This window comes from Punica granatum, chromosome 6 (assembly GCF_007655135.1).
Source record: "Punica granatum isolate Tunisia-2019 chromosome 6, ASM765513v2, whole genome shotgun sequence".
In the NCBI taxonomy this organism is placed as follows: domain Eukaryota; kingdom Viridiplantae; phylum Streptophyta; class Magnoliopsida; order Myrtales; family Lythraceae; genus Punica; species Punica granatum.
Genome location: NC_045132.1, coordinates 4,688,011 through 4,712,520, shown reverse-complemented (window position 1 = coordinate 4,712,520; position 24,510 = coordinate 4,688,011). Strand labels below are relative to the sequence as shown.

Sequence of the window (24,510 nt, the reverse complement as noted above, 5' to 3'; positions counted from 1 at the left end):
AAGGAGCCCCAATTTCGGGTCTCCTTCGATTCCGGCAGCGGTGGCTTCGATTGTGGCCACCCCCACCCCCCCCCCCCCCCCCCCCCACCCCCTTCCCCAATTGGGGTCGGCGGCGATCTTTGTGACAGCCAACGATCCCGATTTAGATGGGGGTGACTACTATCGAGGCCACCACCGCCGGCCCTCTCCTCAACTTGAGCTCGACCCTGCCCCCACCCCCCCCCCCTTTTTTTCAATTTTCAGCATTACTTTTATTAAATAAAAAATGTGAGATTCACTTATCAAATAATTTGGCGATACGTGGCACTGTTAATGCTTAGTCAGCAATATTGTTAGAATTTACGGAATATTTAACGGTGTATTAGATTTGAGATTAAAATGAAAGTTATTGTCTTTCTATACTATTTTCGAAAGGTCGTGCTAGAATTAAGAATTTAGGCAAAGGTCATGTCTTTTTATGTAATGTAATTAGCCCTTTCACAATATGTGTGTGTATGTGTGACTAGACTTACTAAATTAACTTTAGAAAGAATAGAACTAACAGAAAAATAATCATATTAATATCGAAAAACCTAATTTTTTTTAATTTGTTGAACTCCATTTTTTCTCTTGAAAAATTATTTTTCAGGTAAAGTAGACATAATGCACGGTTATTGTAATTTTAGTTTGAACTGGGGTGCTACTACAACTTATATCTCTTTTAGCTAACTTATGATCTAATCCGAAAAGAAATATCTATGCCACTAAAGATAATAAACCTGAGGGAGATATCGAATAAATGCAAGTTTATTTAAGTGAATAACAAAAGAAAAATATTCTTTTTTATTTGATTTGTTATCAAATGCACATTTTTAGATTACCTTTAGTTATTTTTATAAATAGAAAATGCTTCCCGGCTTTTAGAGTAAACTACACCATCTAATTAGATTAAGACTAATGTTTACACCTATCAAGTGCACTTAAAAGATGAACTGTAGTTAAATCAGATGCACGTTCCCTTAGCCAGTTTTAATCTATTTTTCGCAGAATTAATGAAGTTGATATATATATATTTTTTGGTGCTATATATTTTTTGCTTATTCATATGAAGCACGTGCATCTTTGAGTAGTGCAAACAATCAATGGAAAAATGTCTGGCCATGGATGGCCAAGCTATTGTCGTGCTTTATTACTACGTAGTATGTGTAGTGTAGTACGGCTACTGCTATAAAATATTACCATTATTATATCATTGTTCTTCCTCCGCGTAGCTTGTTTATAATAAGTTCTTTAATTAATTAATTAATTTCTGATGATCCTTTATTGAAAATGATCATCGTGTGTATATATGCTTCTTTATATCAAGAGCTCTCCAATATATATATATATATATGTATGTATGTATGTATGTATATATATATGTATATACATGTAAAAGTGCGACGATGTGATATTACTCTAGATATTTCTTCAACTTCTTTTTCTATTTTTCCCTAGAATAATTCAATAATAATGATATTATCCTTTAAAATAATAAACACAACTTAAATCGATTCATGAAATTGTCATACCCTTTCGTTATTGTCCTTTCATTCAAATAATTCAAGTCAAACAACTTTTGAATGAGGTTCGTTGTACCCATTATGCTAAATGAAGGAGCTAGGCTTGCCAAGATGATATTCTAACACAAGTAGATATATAATAAATGAAAGAAAGAACAATGTTAATATATAGGAATTTTATCCAATCCCGGACGGATCGGTTCGGGAGGACCAAAATGAACATAATTGATTGCAAAATAAACGTAGTCGACTGAAATCAAAATGTAGTCAATTATGTAATACGTTTTAGTAGACTATGTTCGTTCGAGAACCTCGGATGGGTCCCACCCGCGACCAGATAAAACTCCCAAGTATATAATCTCACTGCCATTTCAAGACTAAATACTACTTTTTTATTCACATGTGAACTCGTGTATGCTTGTCTACTTATCTTTGTTGATGTTGCTTTCAAGCCCATTGGCCACTCTTCCATTTCCAATGGTTGTTGCTTTCAAAGGGAGAGAGAGAGAGAGAGAGGAGGAGGAGGAGGAGGAGGAGGCGGCTTTGGATTGGGAAGCTATTACTTGTTAGAGGCATGCTTGCATGAAAATAGAATGGAGTACTCATTTGGTGTTGCATGAAAATAGGTTGCCTTCAGTGTTTGCTTAAGGTGGGAGGTTCTGCCATGGAGTAAAGAGCTGGTGCGTACCCAAATTGCAGACCACCCACCCCGTACGCCTCCTTTGAGAGGATAATCATATGCTCATATTCCTTTATTGAGCTAAGTATCATGTGTCAATTAATTACCTTCATGGAAAAAGTATCGTGCTTTTCGATTTCTACGTTTTCCATAAAAAGATATGCGTTTAATATTTATATATCAACTTTGATTTTCATTATTTATTGTGTGCTTGTGCTTGAAAAGAAAGGTGCAATGCTCCCAAATTATAAATCTTTAAGAGAGCAAGAAAGCAATGAATTAAATGGAACGAGTATGGATCATCCTTCTTAAAACGATCTAAAATATTACAGAATATTTAATGTATAGATTATTCATATGATACAAGTACTGTGAAGATGTTGACATAGAATTACACTTAAAGTACACTTATTTTAAAAATATGTAAATGAACCCGAGCTCGCACATGTGCATGATTTTAACATACTTAAATTTGTAAAATTTATCAAAGCGGACGAAGCGTAGTAGTGCATGCATCGCCTAATAATCAAAATGTTCTAGATTCGATTATCGTGGTGGGACTGTCATGCTCCTTTTATTTAGATATTATGATTTCTATTTAATGTATTGGTTATAAGGGAAATAAATCACGAAGAGAATCACGAAGATATATGAAGGGACAAGAAGGGATATCAGTCCCTAATCTCGATTCACCATATCGTCTAATTAGACAGTACATATGTAAAATATATGTGTAGAATATTTTCACTTTAATACTTTCATATTGTACATTGTCTGCTTAGTATATGTATCACTCGAGAATAGTAATGAGCTAACTGAGAATTACATTCACTAACACTCTGTTTATCATTTGGTATCAGAGCCATAGGAGGAGTTATTTTCTCCCCTTTTACTCACATAATGGCAAAACTTAGTTAAGTTTACTAAATATATAGATAGATAGATATAGATATGTATATTAATTATTGAAGGATAGATATAGATAATAATTGCATTCCTTCACTGAAATTGATTTCCACATACATATCTACTAAATAGGGATAAAATGGTAAAATCTTAATAATTCATATATTAATATACCATATAGAAATCAAATTGCAGTAGTTAATATTATAATTAATAACAATATATGAATATAGAGAAAAATATTCAAAGATATATGAAAGAATATTTTAATAACTTATTGTCATATCGTTAATAAATAAATATAATGCTACATATAATGTCTTGAGTTCGAGTTTATGAATAGAGAAAATTCATGTTATGAGAGTTTTATCCCTTAGTGAGCTGACTCAACTCATTGAATCAATTATGACCAATTGAGTTTTTGAATAGCAAGGTTCACAAAAAAAAAAAGACTAAAGGTTCATTTAATGCAGTGTTTTTAACCCCGCCTAGCTGGTTAGATTGGTCAATTTGCGAATCACCGACTTGTTTGGTCCGGGTTTTATAAAAATTCATTTATGGTCAAAACCGATAAACCCAATTGATCCGTCGACCCTAATTACCCATTCTTTATGGTTTGAAGGATTTTTTTGAGAAAAATCTTTTTCTTTCATTAAGTTTTTCTAGATATACTAATTAGTATTTATAGAACATTCCTTTTTCAAACTCGGATGTACACAAAATTATAAATATACAAATTAAATCTTGAGTATCGGGATACCGATTCTTAACTTATTTATCTCTTGTGATATTTTTTTTATGATCTATGTACCAATATAGTCACCTAACTCGTATTTACAAATTTAATGCAAATTGTAACGATTGAATTTATTAAGAACTCTAAATTAAATTCGACAATCCTAGAGTCCCTTATAATATATTGAAAATAAAAGAATAAAAAAAAGTCAAACCGGTGGTTGAGCGGGTTGAATCAATTGACTTATGGCCCGATGAAGAGTCCGTTCCAATGTGCGGATCAGGCTTGAAGACACTGATTTAATGCAGTGAAAAAAAAATGATGACATAGGGGAAAGTTGAAACGTTTACTTAATGACATGGAAAATGAAGAGAATGGGATTAAAAAAGGAGAATAGAGAGAGAGAGAGAGAATTAGAGGCACTGTTTGTTTAATTTTATGCAGACAATAAATATATATATATATATATATATTTTTTTTTTTGCTCGAAGCAGATAATAGATGTTTGACATCGTCTTTTCAATACCTATTCATTTGACTCAATTAAAGCTAGATTTTATGTGGAACTATCATTAGAAAAATGGAAGTTTATCCGGTCCAAGAATGAACCATCCGGGGATCTCAAATGATCATAACCAACTGTTAAAATACATAGTCAACTGCACTCTAAAACTCTTAACTTCAATCGACTATGTTAATTTTTTTTATAATCAACTGTGCTTATTATGGGGCGGTATGCCCTTGGACGGGATAAATTTCCTAGCAAATAGAGAAAAAGGAAAGAAGTCAAGGACAACTTCCTTTTCTTCTTTCTTAATAAAAGAATAATGTGGTTCAGAACAATCAATTTTCACAAAATAATGTACATTTTTTGTTTCCATGGAACACCGCTCCCTACTATCGAGTCGACCCGTAACCTCTATTATAACTAGGTGAAAGACCCCGTATATACCCGAGCTATAATTGTTATTTTATATATAAAGTAATTTACGTATCATAAGACAACGAGCAATTCCGTGATTCTAAGAGCATATTTTTCTTAGTTTTTGTTTGGGATAGTTCATGAACATTGCCGCTCAGTGAATACAAGGAGAGACTCCAGTTCATAGTAAGGAGCTCGAAAATAAAATGGGAAATGCATCAACCTAGAAGGAAATATAAGAAATATTCTACGGAATATACGGAGAATATTCTGGACTACGAATCTAGACGAATGCAGATTCATATACATTGACATCACGCCTCAAACTCAACGGTTGCAGGAGACACCATCTCAAGTTTGTGAACTAAACTTCGAAAACGTCTTGGAGGATGAGTCTTCGTAAAGACATCAGTGGGTTGCTTCTGCAAAGAGACGTACTAAAGACGAATCAAACCATTGAGAATGTGCTCCATTGAGAATGTGTTGACGGATAAAGTGATAGTCAATCTCTATATGCTTGGTCCGCTCGTGAAAGGCATCGTCATGAGCAATATGTAGGGAATTATGAGTGTTGCATTGAAGTGTGGTGGCTTCAACATGATGAATCCTCATGTCTGCTAATGGTATCCGAAGCCAAAGCAATTATGCCACTGTATTTGCAAGTACACAATACTTCGCTTCAGCGCTAGAGCGAGCTACGACGGTCAGGTTCTTACTCCTCCAGGAGATGAGTGAATCTCCTAGAAAGAAGCAATATCCAGAAGTAGATATGCGGGGTGTAGGATCACCAGTCCAATCAACATCACTAAAGGCTCTCAACTACAGAGGAGTGTCAAAAGATTTGTATCATATGATTCAGTAAATGAACTATATCATTATTCAGTAAATGAACTATATCATATGATTATAATGTTAAAATCATTGAATAAACAAAATATACATTTTATGCGGATCATCTCAAAATTGAGAATTAAGTAGACAAAGAAATTGTGAAACTTTTATATATATATATATATATATACACACGCACATATATATAATGCAGGTATCACGTGAATTAGATAAGTTAATTATAGAATATTACGCAATGAGTGCTTTTTATTAGTGGAACCTTTCTATTTTGAGAGTTCCAGACGTAATGGAACCTTTCTATATTGATTATCGTGAGAATGTATACTGTTACTCAATTTTGATGACTTTGGTTCTTCGTTAGAGTTGATTTCCTGCACTACAACAGCCAACAATATAAAGACCGACTATTTCGCCTTAATGCGATGAAAATCCATTTCAATCTTAAAAGACGAGAAAAAATGGAGTTTGTCTCAAACAATCGCATTTCAAACCTCATATAAGGAAATTTCCGTCTCACGGGGAGACGGAACTGTCTCAATTTTTCGAAAAAATATTTCTGCCCAACATTTCGTGCTTCCGGGACAAACTGAGGGATGGAAAAATCCAAGTCTTTCCGAGACATAAAAGTCCGTCTCTTTTCCATCACATAGTATTCTAAGATAGAATTATCTATCGCTTTTTTCCGTTTCTCTTCTGTCAAAAAAAGTTACAATATCGAAGTCCTGCAACTGCAATCCAATCATAATCCACAAAACTCTCAAATCCATAAAAAACAAAATTTAACACAATCCAATTATCCATAAACAATCCAGCACATTCTCCATCCCCAATCCACAAAGCCAGCACAATCCATAAAATGCAGTCGACATTGCAATCTGTACAATCCCTTTAACCAAACAAAAGAAGAAATACAAAATAGAAAAGAAACGAAAAGTTTCAGCAAGAGATGTCTCCAAAGTGACTAACATAAGCTCTTACTAATATACATGAATTACGTACGAAATTAATATCATGCACCCAGGCTGAGTAATTGATTGCATCAAAATGTCTCAAGGTAGAAACTATTGGGACAAGAGGTGCTAGACTCTTGTCAAAATTGTAAAACATCCCTAACGTGTTTTTAAGTGGACATTGCTTCACACACACACAAAAAAAAAAAAGCATTGGAACCCAAAACATCGTACTATGACCATTGTGAAATCACAAGAAAGCAAAGTGAGAGCAGAGGGAAGAAGGCATAACAATCAAATCCAGTAAGAGTTTAGGTAGAACATCGATATTTTTTGACAGATTCAGCCTCAACTTATGCCACAAAAGTCCTAGCAGCAGTACACATACTCAAAGACGCAATTTATATATGTGGCAACTCGTGCTCTTCAATAATTGCTTAACCATGATGCTTTTGATTGAGCTGAGAAATCTCATGAACCTATAGGAAATTATCTGAATTTTCCTGAATGAACTGAGGAACCTCGAGAAATAATATGAAAATCGATAAGAAAATAATAACAATCATTTTTTTTAACGCAAACATTGAAACGTTCTAATTCAAGAAAATCCAAAGGGCTGGTGCTTTCGCATGATACCATGAGGATTTCAGCAGTTGATGTCGAAATGCTATTTTAATCCAAAGGGTCTGCATTTGAACCGCAGAGAATACAGAGATCTGGCTATAGTATTACTCAAATTACTCAAATCTATTAGTATCAATTAATTGCTATAGCATTTAAAGTAGATCAATTATTCAAAAGGACAGAATATCTTGCTTCGAATTAGAGAAATTAATTCCAAGACAAAGTTTTTTTTGGATAAATGGTAGAGACTTTCATTAATCAAAATGTATGTACATCAAGAGGCCATTTACCCAACACAACATCAACAAAACTACCAAAAACCAATTAGCTATGGGCAATATCAGGGGGTTAAACATGTGACCTACTATGATAGCATTTATAATTTTGTAAGAGAGTCGGGGGTAAACACAGAGCTTCGCCTTCACATCTGCAAAAATCTTTCGAACTATAGCCGCTGGAGATAAGTTTTGCCTTTGATAAATCCTTGCGTTCCTCTTACGCCATATACAGTATATGTAGTGAGTACACAGAAGCTTCAAACAAATAACATCGAGCTTCCTGCCCCGAAGAGAAGAAATCCAACAGAATTTCATATTCGAACTCACCATAGTACGATGCAAGCCGACTCGAGCTAACAGACTTCTCCAAATTTCTTGGGTGACTGGATATTCAAAGAAGAGGTGTTCTTCGGGGCAGGAAAAAAATAATCTCATATTTGTCGCGGCTTCTTCCTACTCTAACGAGTTCGAAAGGTTAATCCATGCTCAACACCCAAGGAATGAAGGAACGCTATCTCGACGGGAACTTCAACGATCCTAGAGCATAGCCCCCCAATTTCTTGTTTAATTCTAATAAAGAAGGAAAAACTATAATCAGTACTGTTTAAATAAACATTACGTGGTACGTTTACGTGTGTTTAATTGGTGTGCCTTTATTATTTGTAAAGGCAGAATCTCATTCGATAATATTAGTATCAGAATCTTTGTAGAGAGTTCCTTCTTTCTTTCTTTGAGGACGTTTTAGAAAAGGATTGAAATGGAGAGGTTAATTTGAAAATAAATATTTTCTTTTTAGTCCTCACCTGAACCATCCATCCATCCAGTAACTGAAGCCTGAACGGTCATCGTCTCGTTATCGCATTTGACAAAATCTCCCCCTCCCCGAAAACCCTAGTCCATCTCCACGTCCATAGCGCAAACCCTTATCGTCGCCCGCAGGAGAGGGAGAGCTCAAAGCCGCTTCTGCGACCTTTCCTCTGGAAGCAAGCTCAGGTCTCGCTCGATCTGAGGTCTTAACATCTCCGCACTCTTCTTCGTTTATAGTCAGCACTCGTCTATCCTGTTGATCCTGTGAGCTGGGATGGTTAAATTGTTCCTTTGCTATGCTTAATTGGTGATTTATCGTGCAATTGAGCAAAACTTAGGCATGTAAGTGATGTAGCATGTAGATGTTGCTGGTTTCCAATGGTACTGGTCGTTCGGCTAGACTATTTCTTTTGTTTGAACCGGCGGGATGCGCTACTGTACCTTGCCAGATTGTCTTTGGCACCAATTGCCCCCTATCCTTTAGCAACAGGATGAAAAGTTTTTATTTTTATCTAGTTTAGATCGTAAGATTGGTGAGTCGGGGCTATTAACAATTGGTTATACTGTTGGGCAGATTCGGAGGATTCTAGCTTTTCAAGATCATGGCGTCGAAATTCTGGACTCAGGTCTGGGCTTAATCCTTTATTTTCTTTTATTTTATCGTCAAAAACATTTATGAGATTGCTCTTTGCTTACTGGAGTTACTATTTGTGGAAACAAGGGTGGAAGCGACACCGAGGAGGAGAGCAGTGATTATGACAGCGAAAATGAGGATATGGGCCCAGTTGATAATGATGCTCAAACTGCCGGGAACCGATACCTTTCGGTGAATGCTAGTGATAGTGAAGATTCCGATACCCAGAAGCGGGTTGTTAGGTCTGCTAAAGATAAGCGCTTTGAGGAGATGCTGGCCACGGTTGACCAGATGAAAAATGCGATGAAGATCAATGACTGGGTTAGTCTACAGGAGAGCTTCGACAAGATAAATAAGCAGCTTGAGAAGGTCATGAGAGTCATGGAGTCTGACAAGGCACCCACCGTTTATATTAAGGCTCTGGTTATGTTGGAGGATTTTCTGGCTCAGTCTTTGGCCAATAAGGATGCCAAGAAGAAGATGAGCAGCAGCAATGCTAAGGCTTTGAACTCAATGAAGCAGAAACTGAAGAAGAATAATAAGCAGTACGAAGAGTTGATTAACAAGTATCGGGAGCATCCAGAGAGTGAGGAGGAACCGGAAGATGAGGAAGAAGAGGAGGAAGAAGAATCTGATGACTCAGAGATTGAGGACCCCACAAAGCTTGATGTTTCTGATCAGGAAGAGGGAAGTGAGGTTGATGAGGCCCTTGATAGTCAGGAGAGTGGCTGGAAGTTAAAAATGAGCAAAAAAGATAGCCTTTTGGTTAAGCAGTTCAGAGATCCTAAGGAGGCTACTTGGGAGAAGGTTAATAAATGGTTTAAGGAGATTGTTGCTGCCAGAGGAAGAAAGGGAACCGGAAGGTACGAGCAGGTTGAGCAGCTCACATTCTTGTCTCAGGTTGCGAAGACCCCTGCACAGAAGCTTGAGATACTTTTCAGTGTCGTATCTGCTCAATTTGATGTTAATCCGGGTCTGAATGGTCACATGCCGGTAGATGTGTGGAAGAAATGCGTGCAGAATATGCTTGTTATTCTTGACATTCTCATGCAGTACCCCGACATTGTAGTTAGTGATTCCGTGGAGCCTGATGAGAATGAGTCCGAGAAGGGACCAGAGTACGCTGGGACGATTAGGATATGGGGAAATTTAGTTGCCTTCCTGGAGAGAATAGATGCTGAGTTCTTCAAGAGTTTGCAGTGTATTGATCCTCACACTCGTGACTATGTTAAGAGGTTAAGGGATGAGCCAATCTTTTTAGTTCTTGCCCAGAATGTCCAGGATTACTTTGAACGTGCAGGAGATTTCAGAGCTGCCTCAAAGGTAGCGCTGCGACGAGTTGAACTTATCTATTATAAGCCTCAGGAGGTTTATGATGCTATGAGGAAGTTGGCTGAGCAGACTGAGGATAATGGAGAGGAAGCAGGGGAGGAACCCAAGGTACCCGAAGAAGGCAGGGTGCCAACTATGTTCCTTGTCACACCCGAGCTTGTGCACAGAAAGCCAACATTTCCTGAGAACAGCCGGACATTCATGGACGCTCTGGTCTCTCTCATCTATAAATATGGTGATGAGAGGACTAAGGCCCGTGCCATGCTTTGCGACATTTATCACCACGCCCTCTTGGATGAGTTCTCGACTGCCCGTGACCTGCTGCTGATGAGTCACTTGCAAGACAGTATTCAGCTTATGGATATTTCAACCCAGATACTCTTCAATAGGGCTATGGCACAGCTCGGGCTCTGTGCTTTCCGGGTTGGGCTTATTGCTGAAGGACATGGTTGCCTTTCTGAGTTGTATTCAGGTGGAAGGGTAAAGGAGTTGCTCGCCCAAGGCTTTTCCCAAAGTAGGTATCACGAGAAGACCCCTGAGCAGGTAAGACTTTGATTATAATGCCCCTCTCTGAGTCTCTTACTAATGCTACTAGCAGAATGCACTTTTGGTCCTTTTGGCATATTATCTTATTGTATTATTCACTACTATATAGTTTTGCTTAGCGGTTCATGATATATTAGCTGATCTGTGCATGTTAAGGCTGGAGATTTTTTTGGACGTAAATGTACCCGTCTTTTAGGTGAACCTTTTAGTAATCTGGGCATGCAAAGTACCGCTCATTCTTTGAGTCGGCTGAACAATTAAAATAATCTCACCATAACCGTAGATTTTCTATTTACTCGCTTTTTTAGCTATTATTGGGACTTGGACAAGATCAGTACATTGCATGTCATTCGATATGGGCTCACTGCTAATATGGGCTTCTCTTTTGACTCCAGGAAAGGCTGGAGAGGAGGCGTCAAATGCCATATCACATGCACATAAACCTTGAACTTCTTGAAGCGGTTCACTTGATATGTGCAATGCTTCTGGAGGTCCCGAACATGGCAGCAAACACCCATGACGCAAAGCGCAGAGTTATAAGCAAGAACTTCCGCCGCCTGCTCGAGGTGAGTGAGAGGCAGACCTTCACTGGTCCCCCTGAGAATGTCAGGGACCATGTGATGGCGGCGACCAGAGCACTCACCAAGGGAGACCATGAGAGCGCCTTCAATGCCATCAAGGCTCTTGACGCATGGAAGCTTCTCAGGAACAAGGACTCCGTCCTCGAGATGCTCAGGGCTAATATTAAGGAGGAAGCTTTGAGGACTTACCTCTTCACCTTCTCCTCGTCGTATGATTCTCTTAGCGTGGACCAGCTCAATAAGATGTTTGACCTCTCTGAGGCCCAGGTTCACAGTTTGGTGAGTAAGATGATGGTGAACGAGGAGCTCCATGCCAGCTGGGACCAGCCTACGAGGTCGATCATCTTCCACGAGGTCGAGTACACGAGGCTTCAGGCCCTGGCCTTCCAGTTCACTGAGAAGCTGTCGGTCCTGACTGAGAGCAACGAGAGGGCCCTTGAGGCAAAGATCGGTGGTGGAGGGCTGGAGCTGCCAATGAGGAGGCGGGATAACCAGGACTATGCGGGCGGTGCAACTAGTGGGGCAGGTAAGTGGGCAGAGGGTGGCTTGTCTTTCAACCAGGGAAGGCAGGGGTCCTCGGAGGGAAGATCAGGTTACAGTGGGCGGGCATATGGGATGGGCCAAGGTGGTGGTTATTCCAGGGATCGGGCAGGTCTGGTCAGAGGGGCTGGCGGGTACTCAAGTCGGGCTGCTAGGGGTTCCCACATGGACGGATCAGGTCGCATGGTTAGTCTGAACAGAGGGTTTCGCACTTAGGTAGTTTGGTATTGTGGCGGAAAGAGGCTTCCAAATTCGCTCCCAATCTTTACTATCTATGTAGTCTTATTTAGCTGGACAGTGTGCTCTTCAACTTTTGTTCATTAGTTTTGGCCATAAGTTGAACTCGAGGAATTTCTGTATTACCTAGTTTGGCTATGTGTAATTGTTTCGAGACTACATTGTTGCTATTATTTTGCCTTCAGTTTCAATTTTGTGTATTTCTGTGTTTAAAAAACTCCTGCATTGCTATGAACTCGGGGTGATCAAAAGCAAATGTGAATTCTGCACTCAATTCGCTGGTCGGTCCTCTCTCTGATTGTGCAATGAAATGCCCAAAATGCCAATATGAGCTCTGGCTGCGATATTCACTTAAAAGGGAGATTTCTGGGGCATAGAGGACTAAACCTCAGATTCAGGTCGTAATATGTAATGTCAGAAGTACAAATTACTTCCCATTGACATTCAAAGATAGACTTTTTGGCTACTACTAAATAAGGATGATATGTTACAAACAGGGTTCGCATTAACGGGCAACAAAATTTGTATAGGCAAATATTCGATTGAACCCGGAAACAGAAGGAAAAGGGAATCTCAAAAGTATATCAAAATGGTTAAGACTCCAAATCTCCATTAGTTGTGTGCCTCGCCGGATATCAGCTGATGACTCAACTGATGTCTCCATTCCGGTATCTCCTCCAATATCCCTAGCCCGTGAGGTACGTTGTTCTATCCCTTCGTCTTTGCTCCAGCTGCTTCTTGATCTTTTCCTCGATGGGGTTTGTGCTGTAATGACAAACTCTTCTGGGAAGGGAGAAAGCGGGAAGTACCGGCAAAAGCAATAAGAAATAGAGCTACCATTAAACTAAAAAAAAAAAGGTTTTACTAATCAGATTAAACAAATGAATGTTGTAATATGTGTCTTTATTATAACTAATATTCCATATATTAAGTTTTATACATTTAAGCACTCCATACAAAAGTGATGCAGTCACTTAGAAGAAAGTTTTTACTTAATTAAGTTTTTATAAGATTAACTATAGTGCTTAAAATGATTTAAAATTTTGATTTTATATAAGTATAATTGATTATTTATTTTCTTAATATAAAATGATGAATATAATTACTTGTTGATGATATGATAATAAGTAATTACTTTGGAAGAGAGTTTTATTTAAGTAAGCTTTTAAAGATTAGCTATAATGCTTAAATTTTTTTAAAATTCATTTTATTTTTATTTCAATATAACCATTAAATTTAAAGTTATTTTGATAATTCTATCATATTATATTTCTACCGCTCCAATTTTCTTATTCTACATCTTCTCTTCCACTTTTTTTTTAAAGCTTCTAGAATAATGACCATAAGATCCAAAGTTAGTTTTATTTATTTGATTATTTTTGCTTTAAAATCAAGTATCTTAAAATTTGAGTGAAGACATAGCGCGATTCTAATTCGTACAAAATTAGTATATTGAATCAAACAATAATTTATATTTTGAAAATAAAATCTAAGAATGAAAATTAATCTAGACAACAACATAATTTTAGTGCCAATAGGGTTTTACAATCAACATTAAAATTTAAAGTTATTTTGATAATTCTATCATATCATATTTCTACCGCTCCGATTTTCTTATTCTACATCTTCTCTTCCACTTTTTTTTTTAAGCTTCTAGAATAATGTCCATAAGATTCAAAGTTAGTTATATTTATTTGCCTATTTTTGCTTTAAAATCAAGTATCTTAAAATTTGTGTGTAGACATAGCGCTATTCTAATTTGTACAAAATTAGTATATTGAATTAAACAATAATTTATATTTTGAAAATAAAATCGAAGAATGAAAATCAATCTAGACAACAACATAATTTTAGGGCCAATAGGGTTTTACAATCAACATCGCGCATAGTGCAGTCACTCTTTAGCATATGTATATATAAAGTAAATAGGCAATTTAGTCCCTGACTTTCGCAGGTTACGTTTGTCATTGACTTATTTTTTGCAACAATTTTGTCCTTGAGTTTGTTGATTTGCATCAATTTGATCCCCTACTTTTCCAATTTACATCAAATAAATCTTTTTTACATCAATTACATCCTCCACTGAATAAAATTACATCAATTACATCCTCTATTGAATGAAATTACATCAATTACATTCTCAGTTGAAGGAAGTTACATCAATTAGATCCCCCCTAAATAAGTTAGGTCATTTATGCTGCAATATACATTAACCAGGCTCTTTGTCGTACATCAATTAGGTCATTTTGTCAAAATTCGTCTGACAGTGTTAACTAAGGAGTATGTTACATCGTTTAGATCATTGTTTTTTTTTTCATTATCTTTTTTTCTTTTTATAATAGAAAATTTTAAAAAACAATGGGACCTGTGGTGCCTCCCTCACCGCCGACCTAGCTCTAGGGGGAGGTCACCGGAGGGTCCAGTACTCAACGGACAGGTTGTTGGTAGGGGAGACCCACCGAAGTTCCCTCTGTTTTTCCTCTATTTCGAAAACAAAGGGAACAAGGGCGAGCTCTGGTGGGGGCTCCCTTCAAATTTTTTTTTAAAACGACGTCATTTTGAGCGATGGACTCAATACAATGTCATTTCAACTTTTTTTAAAATGATAAAACGACGTTGTTTTGGGTCAATTCCTCAACATGATGCTATTTTGTTATCTTTTTAAAGCCGTCATTTTTCATTTTTTTTTAAATATTAGACAGGAATAAAGGAATTTTTTTTTTAAAAAACAAAGTAGTAACCTAAACTATGTAACATGCTCCACAATTAACGTCATATTTAATACCATGATGACCGAAGGACCTAATTGATGTACCAAGAAAAGATCTTTATGTATTTTGTGTAAAAAAGGACACAATGGATGTAGTGGTAATTTTTTTTAATGAATGATGTAATTGATGCACAAAGATTAAATTGATGCAAATTGACAAATTCAAATATTAAATTGATGCAAAAAAATAAATCAGAATCCGATTGATGTGACCTGTCAAAGTGCCTTGCCGATTTACTATATATATATACACACACATATATATACATCGTTTTCTGAAGTGGGAGTCGCAACAGAGGAGGTGGACAATGAAGGCGGTGGTGTAATTCACATCTGTTCGTCGCATGGCCTCGATCTCACAGCCAAGCCCGTGAACTTTCTCGTCCAATCTCTGCTCATCGCTTCAGTGTTGGTTTTAACCGATCCTGTTCTTGAAACCTAGAAGGTAGCAAGACTAACAATGGCTGAAAAAAAAGGCGGTGCTGAGGCGCACGCTCGCTTCAAGCAGTACGAGTACCGGGCCAACTCGAGCCTGGTCTTGACCACCGATACTCGGCCTCGTGACACCCATGAGCCGACCGGTGAGCCCGAGTCGCTGCGTGAGAAGATCGACCCCAAGAGATTCGGGGACAGGAACTACATAGGCAAGCCACCCAAGAAGAAGAAGGAGCGCGACCCTCTCGCCGAGCCCGCTGCTGCCCAGAGGCAGAAGCGGCGCCGCCTTAGGGTGGAGAGCGTGTTGACCACCACCGATGAAGGTGTTTACCAGCCCAAGACGAAGGAGACCCGGGCAGCTTATGAGGCTATGTTGAGTGTGATTCAGCAGCAGTTGGGGGGACAGCCGTTAAATATAGTGAGCGGTGCGGCGGATGAGATATTGGCTGTGCTGAAGAACGATTCGGTTACGAACCCGGACAAGAAGAAGGAGATTGAGAAGCTGTTGAACCCGATTCCCAACCCTGTGTTCGACCAGCTCGTCTCGCTCGTTAGGCTGATCACTGACCATGAGGACGGGGGTGATGGGGCTGGTCCGATCACTACAGGGAATGGGGATGAGGCACTCGATGATGATGTTGGTGTTGCAGTTGAGTTTGAAGAGAACGAGGAGGATGAGGAGGATAGCGATCTTGATATGGTACAGGAGGATGAGGAGGAGGAGGATGAGGATGTTGCTGAGTCGAACTATTCTAGTGCTATGCAGATGGGCGGGGGGATTGATGATGATGATGATGATTTCCAAGAAGCAAACGAGGGGATAGGCCTTAATGTTCAGGACATTGACGCATACTGGCTTCAGAGGAAGATATCCCAGGCATACGAGCAGCTGATAGATCCCCAGCAGTGTCAGAAGCTAGCCGAGGAGGTGTTGAAGATACTCGCCGAAGGGGATGACAGGGAGGTAGAGACGAAGCTGCTAGTGCATCTTCAGTTTGATAAGTTCAGCCTCATCAAGCTCTTGCTTAGGAACAGGCTGAAGATTGTTTGGTGCACCCGTTTGGCCAGGGCTGAGGATCAGGATGCAAGGAATAAGATCGAGGAAGAGATGATGGGATTGGGCCCGGAATTGGCAGCGATAGTGGAGCAGCTGCATGCCACTAGGGCAACTGCGAAGGAGAGGCAGAAGAATCTGGAGAAGAGTATTCGGGAAGAGGCCCGTCGACTGAAGGATGAGAGCACTGGAGATGAAGACAGTAGTAGGAGGGGATTGGTTGATAGGGACAATGAGAGCGGCTGGGCTAAGGGGCAGCGCCAGTTGCTTGATCTCGACAGCCTTGCCTTTGAACAGGGTGGCCTTTTAATGGCAAATAAAAGGACTGATCTTCCTCTTGGGTCCTTCAAGCACCAGAGCAAGGGCTATGAGGAAATTCACGTGCCGGCCCTGAAGCCTAAACCGTTTGATCCTAATGAGGGGCTTGTGAAAATATCTTCGATGCCTGATTGGGCTCAGAGTGCTTTTGATGGAATGAAACAGTTAAACCGAGTGCAGAGCAAAGTTTATCAGACTGCACTGTTCAGTGCCGAGAACATTCTGTTATGCGCTCCCACTGGAGCGGGGAAGACCAATGTTGCTGTACTCACTATACTTCAGCAGTTTGCTTTGAACCGGAACCCAGATGGCTCATTCAACCATGGAAACTATAAGATCGTGTATGTTGCGCCCATGAAAGCCCTTGTTGCGGAAATTGTTGGTAACCTGTCTAATCGTTTGAAGCATTATGGCGTTACAGTCAGAGAATTGAGTGGGGACCAGACACTTACGCGCCAACAGATTGAGGAGACTCAGATAATTGTCACTACTCCTGAGAAGTGGGATATCATTACCAGGAAGTCCGGAGATCGTACCTACACGCAGCTCGTGAAGCTTCTAATTATCGACGAGATTCATCTCCTCCATGACAACAGAGGACCTGTGCTGGAAAGTATTGTGGCTAGGACTGTCAGGCAAATTGAGACCACCAAAGAGCACATTCGATTGGTGGGGCTGTCAGCTACATTGCCTAACCATGAGGATGTTGCGCTGTTCTTGCGAGTTGACTTGAAGAAGGGCTTGTTTCATTTTGATAACAGTTACAGACCTGTTCCACTGTCTCAGCAGTACATCGGTATCATGGTTAGGAAGCCACTCCAGAGGTTCCAGTTGATGAATGATTTGTGCTATGAGAAAGTGCTGGCCTCAGCTGGAAAGCACCAGGTTCTTATATTTGTCCACTCCAGGAAGGAAACTGCAAAGACAGCTCGTGCTATACGAGACACCGCCCTCGCTAATGATACTCTCTCCAGATTTTTGAGAGATGACGATGCAATCCGTATGATCTTACAGAAGGAAGCTGATAACGTGAAGAGCAATGACCTGAAAGACCTTTTGCCGTACGGCTTTGCCATTCATCATGCAGGTATGACAAGGGGAGACAGGACCATTGTGGAAGATCTCTTTGCGGAAAAAGTTGTCCAGGTTTTGGTCTCCACTGCAACTCTTGCATGGGGTGTTAATCTGCCTGCGCACACCGTGATAATTAAGGGGACACAGATCTACAATCCGGAGAAGGGTGCCTGGACTGAATTGAGTCCTCTGGATGTTATGCAGATGTTGGGTCGTGCAGGAAGGCCCCAATACGATTCATATGGAGAAGGAATAATCATTACCGGTCACAGTGAACTTCAGTACTATCTCTCCCTGATGAATCAGCAGCTTCCTATCGAGAGTCAGTTCGTGTCAAAATTGGCCGATCAGTTGAATGCAGAAATAGTCCTCGGATCTGTGCAACATGCTGAAGAAGCTTGCAGCTGGCTCGGGTATACTTACCTGTATGTACGTATGCTGCGGAGTCCTACTCTATACGGTTTAGCCCCCGATGTTCTTACGAAGGACATAACTCTGGAGGAAAGAAGGGCTGATTTGGTAAGTATCATTCTCAATCGAACTCCTCTTTTATTCATTTTGGCGTTCCTATTGGATAAAGCAAGTTTTCCTTTCTTTTCCTACTTGGTTTCTTGACAATATTGACTTGTTAATTTGATGTTGATATGAAGTCAGCATTTCTTTTTGCTATTATTGCATTGGTGTAGCATAAAACGTTTCGATTGGTCGTCTAATTCTACTTTCTTATTAACATATTGTTGAATATCTCTGGTAAAATCCATTTAAGATACTGTTTATTATTTTGGGCTAATTTTGTTTCTGATTCATAAGGTCATTTGTTTATTTTGTCCAAAGTGGGAAATTGATTGGTTCTCAATGCATATATTTGGTCCCTGTTCACATTTTAATAAGTTGGTATGGTAGTGTTGATGTGTCTCCTGCAGATAGTAAAAATGGGTGTAAATTTGCAGAACTTGTATATTTTCCTGTGCTGGGCTGTTTCTTGAATGTTCTCACGTATTATTCTACCTTCCTGTTTTTGGCAGATCCATACGGCTGCGACCATCCTGGACAAAAATAATCTGATTAAATATGATCGGAAGAGTGGATACTTTCAAGTTACGGACTTGGGGCGCATAGCGAGCTACTACTACATTACTCACGGGACCATTTCCACTTACAATGAGCACCTGAAGCCAACAATGGGGGATATCGAGCTGTGTCGGCTATTCTCACTCAGTGAAGAATTTAAATATGTAACTGTGAGACAAGACGAGAAGATGGAGCTCGCGAAGCTGTTGGATCGTGTTCCTATTCCTGTAAAGGAGAGTCTCGAGGAGCCGAGTGTCAAGATCAATGTTCTGCTCCAAGCCTATATATCACAGCTGAAGCTTGAAGGGCTTTCACTGACATCTGACATGGTTTTTATAACTCAGGTGTGTTTTTAATTAAGTTCACTTGCTTTAAAATGAATCTCCTCCCCCCCGCCGGTCCCTTGAATCTTGAGGGGTTCGTTGTGTGCTTATTTTGGTTTCTTTTTTGGTGCAGAGTGCGGGGCGTCTTATGCGAGCCCTTTTCGAGATTGTCTTGAAGCAGGGATGGGCGCAGCTTGCGGAAAAGGCTCTGAAACTCTGCAAGATGGTGGGCAAGAGAATGTGGAGCGTCCAGACTCCCCTTCGCCAGTTTGCTGGGATCCCCAGTGCAATTCTAACGAAGCTGGAGAAGAAGGATTTGGCGTGGGAGAGATACTACGACCTTTCTGCCCAGGAGCTGGGAGAACTCATTCGGGCACCAAAGCTGGGACGGACCCTTTATAAGTTGATTCACCAGTTCCCAAAGCTGAACCTTGCAGCACATGTCCTGCCTATCACTCGCTCTGTCCTGAGGGTGGAGCTCACGGTAACACCAGACTTCCAGTGGGAGGACAAAGTTCATGGGTACGTGGAGTCATTTTGGGTGATTGTGGAGGATAATGATGGGGAATACATTCTCCACCATGAGTATTTTCTGCTGAAAAAGCAGTTTATTGACGAGGACCACACTCTGAACTTCACCGTTCCAATCTGCGAGCCAATCCCTCCTCAGTATTACATCCGTGTTGTGTCAGATAGGTGGCTCGGGTGTCAGACTGTGTTGCCTGTCTCTTTCCGTCACCTTATTTTACCTGAAAAGTATCCTCCACCGACTGAGCTTCTTGACCTGCAACCATTGCCTGTGACTGCATTGAGAAACCCAGCTTATGAAGCTCTCTATAAGGATTTCAAGCATTTCAACCCGGTCCAGACCCAGGTCTTCACCGTTCTCTATAACACGGATGATAACGTCCTAGTTGCAGCCCCAACAGGGAGCGGGAAGACCATATGTGCTGAGTTTGCAATTCTGAGGAATCACCAGGAGGGACTGAACAGTCTCATGCGTGTAGTTTACATTGCTCCTCTAGAAGCTCTTGCCAAGGAGCGGTTTCGTGACTGGAGCAAGAAGTTTGGTCTGGAGGGTCTTGGGATGAGGGTGGTGGAGCTAACTGGTGAATCGATGACTGATCTGAAACTGCTTGATAAGGCTCAGATCATTATCAGCACTCCAGACAAGTGGGATGCATTGACTCGACGGTGGAGGCAGAGGAAGCAGGTCCAGGAGGTTAGCCTCTTCATTGTCGATGAGCTCCATCTTATTGGGGGCCAGGGGGGTCCTGTGCTTGAGGTGGTTGTCTCGAGGATGAGATACAATGCAGCCCATGTGGAGAACAAGATTCGAATGGTGGCTTTTTCAACTTCTCTTGCTAATGCCAAGGATCTCGGGGAGTGGATTGGGGCGACCGCCCATGGCCTCTTCAACTTCCCTCCTATTGTCCGCCCTGCACCCTTGGAGATCCACATTCAGGGAGTTGACATAGCAAACTTTGAGGCAAGGATGCAAGCAATGACCAAGCCCACTTACACAGCCATTGTGCAGCATGCGAAGAACGGAAAACCTGCCCTGGTGTTTGTTCCCACCAGGAAGCACGTGAAGCTCACGTCTGTGGACCTGATGACCTACTCGAGTGCCGACATTAGAGGAGAGGAGCCTGCATTCCTGCTCCACAATGCGAAGGAGTTGGAACCTTTTGTTGAGAAGGTTAATGAGGAGATGCTGAGGGCCACTCTCAGGCACGGGGTGGGCTACTTGCATGAGGGGCTATCAAGCCTCGACCAGCAGGTTGTGATGCACCTGTTTAAAGCCGGGTGGATTCAGGTATGCGTGATGAGCAGCTCCTTGTGCTGGGGGGTTCCGCTCTCAGCCTACCTGGTGATTGTGATGGGAACTCAGTACTACGATGGGCGGAAAATGCCCACACGGACTATCCTGTGACTGATCTATTGCAGATGATGGGGCGGGCTTCTCGCCCCCTGATTGACAACTCTGGCAAGTGTGTAATTCTCTGCCATACGCCGAGGAAGGAGTACTACAAGAAGTTCTTATACGAGGCCTTCCCTGTGGAGAGCCACATGCAGCACTTCATGCACGACAACATGAATGCTGAGGTCGTGGCTGGGACCATCACGAACCAGCAGGAGGCGGTAGATAACATAACATGGACCTTCATGTACAGGCGGCTGATGAAGAATCCAAATTACTACGGCCTCCAGGGGACCACTGCACGGCATCTCTCTGACCACCTTTCTGAGCTCGTGGAGAACGCCCTCAGTGACCTGGAGGCGAGCAAGTGCATCTTAATTGAAGATGATATCCAACCGCTTAACCATGGCCATATCTCTGCTTATCACTATGTGAGCTACACTACAATAGAGCGGTTCAGTTCCTCATTGACCTCCAAGACGAGGATGAAGGGGCTGATAGAGATTGTGGCATCAGCATCAGAATATGATCAGCTTCCAATCAGGCCAGGGGAGGAGGAAGTGCTGCGGAAGCTCATCAACCACCAGAGGTTTTCATTCGACAATCCCAAGTGCACGGACCCGCACATCAAGGCGAATGCACTGCTCCAGGCCTACTTCTCGAGGCAGCGTGTTGGCAGCAACCTGGCACTCGACCAGAGAGAGGTGGTTGGTCTGGCCATTAGGCTGCTGCATGCGTTGGTGGATGTGGTTGCCACGAGTGGGTGGCTTAGCCCTGTGCTGCTTGCAATGGAGGTATGCCAGATGGTGACGCAGGGCATGTGGGAGAAGGACCCAGTGCTCCTGCAGGTGCCCCACTTCAATAGGGAGCTTGCTAGGAGGTGCCAGGACAACCCAGGGAAACCCGTTGACACAGTGTTTGAGATCATGGAATTAGACGATGTGGCTAGGCGGGAGCTGCTCCAGATGTCCGACTCTCAAATGCAGGACGTAGCGAGGTTCTGCAACCGGTTTCCAAACATAGGTGTCGATCATCGTGTTGTGGGCGCAGAGAGGTTGAGTGCGGAGAATGACGAGGATCACGTGTACAGGGTGAGAGCCGGGGATGATGTGTACTTGGAGGTCAACCTGGAGAGGGATATGGAGGGGCTACCAGAGGTTGGGCCCGTGAACGCCCCGAGGTTCCCAAAGACCAAAGAGGAGGTGTGGTGGCTTGTCGTGGGGGACACGAAGACGAACCAGCTGATGGCCATCAAGAGGCTGAGCCTCCAGAGGAGTTCGAGGGTGAAGCTCAACTTCACGGCTCCCTCGGAGCCTGGGTTGAGGCCCTGCATGCTCTACTTCATGTGCGACTCCTACTTTGGCTGCGACCAGGAGTACAAGTTCTCTCTCGATGTTGGGGAGACCATGGACGTTGATGATGACAACAACGATGACGGTGGACGAGACTAATTTAGAGCAGCTTCTCTTCTCTGAGTCATTCTGCTCCGAGATTTCCTTAGACTGCTCCTAGATTTCCTTGACTGCTCCTATATTAGAAAGTTCCAGTATTCTTCGTTTTCGAGTTTCGATTGCTATAGAAATCAATTAAACACAAAGCGAGCATCGATTGCAGATTTATTTAAGGTTATCCCATATACAGATTGGGATTGATTACAGAAAGCAGCGTCTCTACTGATGATGACGATAGCCGCTGTGGATCCGAGACTGATTACAGAAAGCAGTGAGTCTCTACTGATGATAACAATACAGTAGTGGCTGGCTGTGTACCGGTTGATGAGTCCTTGTAGACCAAGCACTCCTCGGTCTTGGGGTTGTCATGGCAAAAGGACTCTAGCAGGTCTGGCTTCTGGACCTCGAGCTTGAGGTGGAGATCAGCCTTGGCTTGGCTGACCTCCTCCACCTTGTCCCACACCACCTTGTCCCACACCACCTTGCACTCGCTGCAGTTGATATGAGATCCCCGACTGTCACTTCCGGCCTCCTGACCGCGTGTTCGGCACCAGTGCTGCCACTTATAGTCACGTTAAGCAACATCTTGGTCAAATGCGGCCTCTGCTCATCCTTCACCATCCAATGGGTCGCCATCTCGCCCAATCTGCAGCGAGCCAACACCACACCAGGTCAGGCACGGTCCTCCCAATCAAAGGCCCTGCGCTTTATGTGAAGGAAGATATCTGCAAAATGCTGGATGGTCATATTCCTAATAACTTGCATTATATTGGGATGATAATGTTACAATAATGAAACATCTTTGTTCATCGATCCACGTACCTCATATCACGTGAACTACGGCGATGAATAATCATAATGGTTTGACTGTCGAAGTATAAGTTTCTCGCTGCATATATATATATATATATATATCTGTGATCAAATAGAAGTGATCCTACTGTGCTAATTAGTCTAGATATGGTTATTTATTTGTTATTTTCATTTGTGGTTAGCTAAAGAGAATTGATCGGGATAAGGACATTAATAAGGAGCAAAAAATTAGTCCCAATGAACCAAACAAGAATTAAATGGAATATGGGCAAGGTAAGGTAGGAGTAGCACAACTAGCCATAGTTGCCAACTTGTCCGTTTTCATATATTTATGCTCTTTAAATTTTTATTTAACTTCGCCTTATAGCGTCGAAAATTTGGTAGCCTATTAACCAAACCGTCACTCTTAAACCTTAGGAACCATTGAACTGTCAACATCATAAGGGTTGATACGGTCTATCAACTATTGATCCAATGGTTTGAGATCTTAGGAGATGGCCGACTAGTAATTGGAAGTCGGTCCGATAATAATTGAGACACAGCAATAATGGATGGATGGTGCCCCAGTCCATCATGTGGTATTAAGACCATAGCCACTTGACCGGTATGATGTATCCCCACATAGGACTAATTATTCAATAAGTATTATTCATCCACTTAAATAAGAGCAAATCAAAATGTTTGTAAGTGAGAATCTATGAGTCTATTTGTGGGATCAGTTTTCTACTTTCAAATATCTTAATTAAGTATTACACATTCAAGTGAATGCGTAATATTCATCCAATATTTGCTCCCGGCGTACGAGGAAACAACGTGACTAATATTCTTTGCAGTCCCTTTCAAATTAAATCATTTCTAGCTTTAACTGAGGAATTTGAATGTCAAAATCAAGAATATTAAATTCGCAAAACGACCAGGGAAATCAAAACTTGAAAAAAAAAAAAAGCTATAAGTTTGCCTCTGAAAATCATGTATTTTAATTTCTCTGTATCGAAGGGCCGAATACCTAACAAATCGGGTTTATTGTAATGAATTACTTTCAATCCAGAGTCAAAATAAGTAGTCAATTCAATTCTCACTAAGGAGATACTTTCATCATCTTAATTTCCCTTTGA

General features: G+C 41.1%; 2 protein-coding genes and 1 long non-coding RNA gene across 4 annotated transcripts; 2 read left to right on the top strand and 1 right to left on the bottom strand.

The window, feature by feature from the left end:
• Positions 1 to 8,323: 8,323 nt before the first annotated feature.
• LOC116210751 (eukaryotic translation initiation factor 3 subunit C-like) lies at positions 8,324 to 12,365 on the top strand. Of its 2 annotated transcripts, none has more exons than XM_031544783.1 (4): positions 8,324 to 8,481; positions 8,870 to 8,921; positions 9,017 to 10,804; positions 11,203 to 12,365. In XM_031544783.1, exons 2-4 carry the CDS (start codon positions 8,898 to 8,900, stop codon positions 12,142 to 12,144), a joined length of 2,754 nt encoding a protein of 917 aa, XP_031400643.1. In that variant the 5' UTR covers positions 8,324 to 8,481; positions 8,870 to 8,897; the 3' UTR covers positions 12,145 to 12,365. The 2 variants fall into 2 exon arrangements, with proteins under 2 accessions (XP_031400643.1, XP_031400642.1); XM_031544782.1 differs by having other exon boundaries at positions 8,330 to 8,498.
• Positions 12,366 to 15,208: 2,843 nt separating this feature from the next.
• Positions 15,209 to 22,786, top strand: LOC116211791 (DExH-box ATP-dependent RNA helicase DExH12-like). The gene is given in 4 exon segments (XM_031546305.1): positions 15,209 to 18,335; positions 18,842 to 19,231; positions 19,344 to 21,111; positions 21,114 to 22,786. Coding segments are annotated over 4 exon segments (6,567 nt in total). The 5' UTR covers positions 15,209 to 15,395; the 3' UTR covers positions 22,583 to 22,786.
• Positions 22,718 to 24,170, bottom strand: LOC116211792. Its single transcript, XR_004157749.1, has 2 exons — positions 23,405 to 24,170; positions 22,718 to 23,307 (listed from the first exon to the last, which is right to left on the bottom strand). It is a non-coding gene; the product is annotated as an uncharacterized LOC116211792 (long non-coding RNA).
• Between the last annotated feature and the right edge of the window lie 340 nt (positions 24,171 to 24,510).